Raw genomic sequence first — 4,167 nt, 5'->3', positions numbered from 1 at the left:
CTAACACCAAAAGGGGTTTCCCGCCCCAAAATGGGGTAACTCCTATTTGATGCGACACCGCCGGTATTGACTTACTTCCCGGGGAAACACGGAAGCATTGCAGGGCCGTACTTCCTTGGCTCATTCTACGGAAGCATTGTAGGGCCGTACTTCCTTGGCTCATTCTACGGAAGCATTGTAGGGCCGTACTTCCTTGGCTCATTCTACGGAAGCATTGTAGGGCCGTACTTCCTTGGCTCATTCTACGGAAGCATTGTAGGGCCGTACTTCCTTGGCTCATTCTACGGAAGCATTGTAGGGCCGTACTTCCTTGGCTCATTGCAGGGCCGTACTTCCTTGGCTCATTCTAGGCCAACACGGAAGCATTGCAGGGCCGTACTTCCTTGGCTCATTCTAGGCCAACACGGAAGCATTGTAGGGCCGTACTTCCTTGGCTCATTAAGCATTGTAGGGCCGTACTTCCTTGGCTCATTAAGCATTGTAGGGCCGTACTTCCTTGGCTCATTCTAGGCCAAGTACTTATTTGACTTCTTTTTCACAAAGTGCCTCCAGGACAAAGACGTTTTTCACTTCTTTTTTTAAAGGGGCTTAAATTGATAACATTATAATCATGACTTAAGACACATCGTACAACTCTCGTTCTAAGAAAATAGAACAGATCTATGGTGGCCTGTGATTTTAGCTGGATGATTTTTCAAAAATAGCGAGCTTGTAGATCTGCTATTTTTCAATAGCTAAAGTATACCATAATGCTTAAAACACCAAAAGGGGTTAAAAGGGGTATATACCACTTTTTGTAGACTCGTATACCAAAGAGCACTTTTAGAGCCCCCTTATGGGAGAGAAGGTAAATACACCAAGGGGCACTTTTCTTTTCACTTTTTTTTTTGTTGGTTTGAAAATGTTTAACTTGTGTGTACGTTATCTGGCACGGAAAGACATGTCCTCAGCTGGGAAGACCACCCCCCCCACCCCCCCCCCACGGCTGGGATTATTATTAATTATTTAAGGGAGGGGAGGGGGGGGGGGGAATCTGTCCAATGATGATCGCATCGAAAATGGCACTTTCAGATTGGCAGTAAAAAAAAAAGAAAGTTGAGTAGTCCCGACTCCCCAGACCATTTCGCCTTTTCTTTTAGCACGATTTCACTCCAGTGTGTCGACGTGTCCCAAAAAAAAAAGGGAACGTTGTCGCCGTAGTGGTGGCCTTCAGGACGTCGGCGACTGGGGCGTGGAGGTCGGAGGTCAGCGTGGAGGTCGGAGGTCACGTGGAGGGGTCAGTGTCTCCGGGGTCAGAGGTCGCAGAGAGACTCGCTCCTTTCATCACCTCTTCTTCCACACTTTGGCCTGCCAGATCTTCACCGTCATGTCACTGGATGGATGATAAGAATAATATTAATAAAGCTTAATTTATTTAGCACCTTTCAGAACAGCGTTACAAAGGGCTTTACAAAAAGATACAATAAAAGTGAACAGCACACAAAACAGCCCAATTTAAAAACAATGCAAAAATCACACCCGTGTGAAGTAAGTGTGGGGGTCCCCGGGGGGGGGGGGGGTTCCCACAGGAACGCACTCAGGGTGCCGGCCCGATTCCAGCGAGCCGCCCCGTGTCCGAAACGGTTGAGAAATGACAGAGTTACCGTGTGGGGGTCCCTCTACTGTACCCGCTACTGTACTGTACTGTACTGTACTGTACTGTACTGTACTGTACTGTACTGTACTGTACTGTACTGTCACTGTACTATACTGGCACACCCGAAACCACCATATATACAGTTAATATGTGCGTGTGTTTGTGTGTGTGTGTTAGGTTGCGCACAGGTGGTGAAAAACAACCATGCTGTTTTCGTGCTCAGACCCACCCACCCAGCCAGCCACCCAGAGACACACATAGTCACTTAAGGAAGTGGTTGCACCACTTTAAACAATTTAGAAATTCCGTAAAAAATAGTAAGAAGCTAAGGCAGAAAAAAAACTCAATCCGTAGGAGACAATCAAGAGAAATTAGGATTAAAAGCTAGTCTATAGACCGATTCAGAAACGGGTCTCATGGTCGCAGTCAACGTATTTCCTGTAGGCGGAGACGACACATCTGCGGTTTAAACCAGCAACCTCTTCTACTACAGTGAACTGTAGAGTGACTGATGTTAGTCTGCCTCAAACGTTACTCTTTTACCTGCTTTTTACTAACACTAACATTACAAAGATGCCCAGAACATCGAGATGAACCTGTGTAGTTTATGGCTGCTCCAACAGTAGTAGCAACATAAAAAAAAAAATGGAATGTCAAAATATCTACCGCGGTGGCTGAGACCAGAGCCAAATAGTAATGGTTGAGACAAAGCAGTGAAAGGTCCTGAAAGATACATAATGTCAGTCGTACCCAATACCCAATCTTTCTGTTTTATGAACACAAGGCTGCTGTACTTTATACCTCATACTAAGCATTTAAATATGAGGTATAAAGTACAATAAATAAATGCATGTGTTGTATCCAATTGTACACATGCTGCACATCAAAGGAATAATACGAGCAAAACACACTGTTCTCCGTCTCGCTCGCACGCACGCACGCACGCACGCACGCACGCACGCACGCACGCACGCACGCACGCACGCACGCACGCACGCACGCACGCACGCACGCACGCGCGCGCACGCACGCACGCACGCACACACACACACACGCACGCACGCGCGACACACGCGACATCAAACGCCCTTCTGTTCCCTCCATGATGAGCAGCCTCTTTCTTTCAGAAAGGTACAAAGAAGCATAATTGCGTTATTAGGAACTCTGCGATACATTTATTATAAACCACGTTATTCTTCCCCACAGACAGTAAGTACTTCACGCCGTGACTCTCATGTCAGCCCAAACTCTGTTAAACCCAGAAGAACTCGCCTTTAGGCTATTAAGACGTCAATTAATGCGTCAAATTAAGTCAATGGTTTTCAACCCTTTTCATATCAAGGCCCATGTATTCAGCATTTGAGCCACGGAACCACCATTTGATGAGATTTAGCCTCTCAGATCCAAAACTAAAGAATATTCTGTTATCGTCAAAGTTATTTTGTTAAAGTTAAAGACAAAAAGAAAGGAAAAGAAAGAGATGCAGCGTGGAGGAGGAGGGTACCCAATGGGTGGAGGAGGGTGGGGTTGGTGAGCTAGTGAGAGAGAGAGAGAGAGAGAGAGAGAGAGAGAGAGAGAGAGAGAGAGAGAGTACCCTATGGGTGGAGGAACATTAGTGAGAGAGAGAGTACCCGAGGGGTGGAGGAGGGTGGGGTTAGTGAGCAAGTGAGAGAGAGAGAGTACCCTATGGGTGGAGGAGGGTGGGGTTAGTGAGCTAGTGAGAGAGAGAGAGTACCCTATGGGTGGAGGAGGGTGGGGTTAGTGAGCTAGTGAGAGAGAGAGAGTACCCGAGGGGTGGAGGAGGGTGGGGTTGGTGAGCTAGTGAGAGAGAGAGAGAGTACCCTATGGGTGAAGGAGGGTGGGGTTAGTGAGCTAGTGAGAGAGAGAGAGAGTACCCTATGGGTGGAGGAGGGTGGGGTTAGTGAGCTAGTGAGAGAGAGAGATACCCGAGGGGTGGAGGAGGGTGGGGTTGGTGAGCTAGTGAGAGAGAGAGAGAGAGAGTACCCTATGAGTGGAGGAGGGTGGGGTTAGTGAGCTAGTGAGAGAGAGAGAGTACCCGAGGGGTGGAGGAGGGTGGGGTTGGTGAGCTAGTGAGAGAGAGAGAGAGAGAGAGAGTACCCTATGGGTGAAGGAGGGTGGGGTTGGTGAACTAGTGAGAGAGAGAGTACCCTATGGGTGAAGGAGGGTGGGGTTGGTGAACTAGTGAGAGAGAGAGTACCCTATGGGTGGAGGAGGGTGGGGTTGGTGAGCTAGTGAGAGAGAGAGAGAGAGAGTACCCTATGGGTGGAGGAGGGTGGGGTTAGTGAGCTAGTGAGAGAGAGAGAGTACCCGAGGGGTGGAGGAGGGTGGGGTTGGTGAGCGGAGCAGAGGCAGTCATGGCAGGCTGGTGGCTCGGCCCTTGATGGCCAGGACGCGGCGTGGCAGACAAGGGGTTAAACCCGGCACATAGCTCCACAACTTCACTCTGCAGTCACTGGAGTAGCACCGAGGAGTAGCACCGAGGAGGAGAGGAGAGGAGAGGAGAGGAGAGG

At 48.9% G+C, this 4,167-nt stretch overlaps 1 protein-coding gene across 2 annotated transcripts in view; it reads right to left on the bottom strand.

Annotated features, from left to right (window-relative positions):
* Nucleotides 1–66: 66 nt before the first annotated feature.
* The window catches only part of kif21b (kinesin family member 21B), a 169,399-nt gene continuing 165,298 nt past the window's right edge, over nt 67–4,167 (bottom strand). For both annotated transcript variants that reach the window (XM_079507108.1, XM_079507109.1), the window contains one exon: nt 67–1,372. In XM_079507108.1, the coding sequence (XP_079363234.1) occupies nt 1,324–1,372 (49 nt within the window). In that variant the 3' untranslated portion in view covers nt 67–1,323. The remainder of the gene's footprint in view (nt 1,373–4,167) is intronic.

This window comes from Electrona antarctica (assembly GCF_951216825.1).
Source record: "Electrona antarctica genome assembly, chromosome: 8".
NCBI lineage: Eukaryota > Metazoa > Chordata > Actinopteri > Myctophiformes > Myctophidae > Electrona > Electrona antarctica.
The sequence above is the reverse complement of the archived record's forward strand: the minus strand, read 5'-3'. Positions and strand labels throughout refer to the sequence as shown.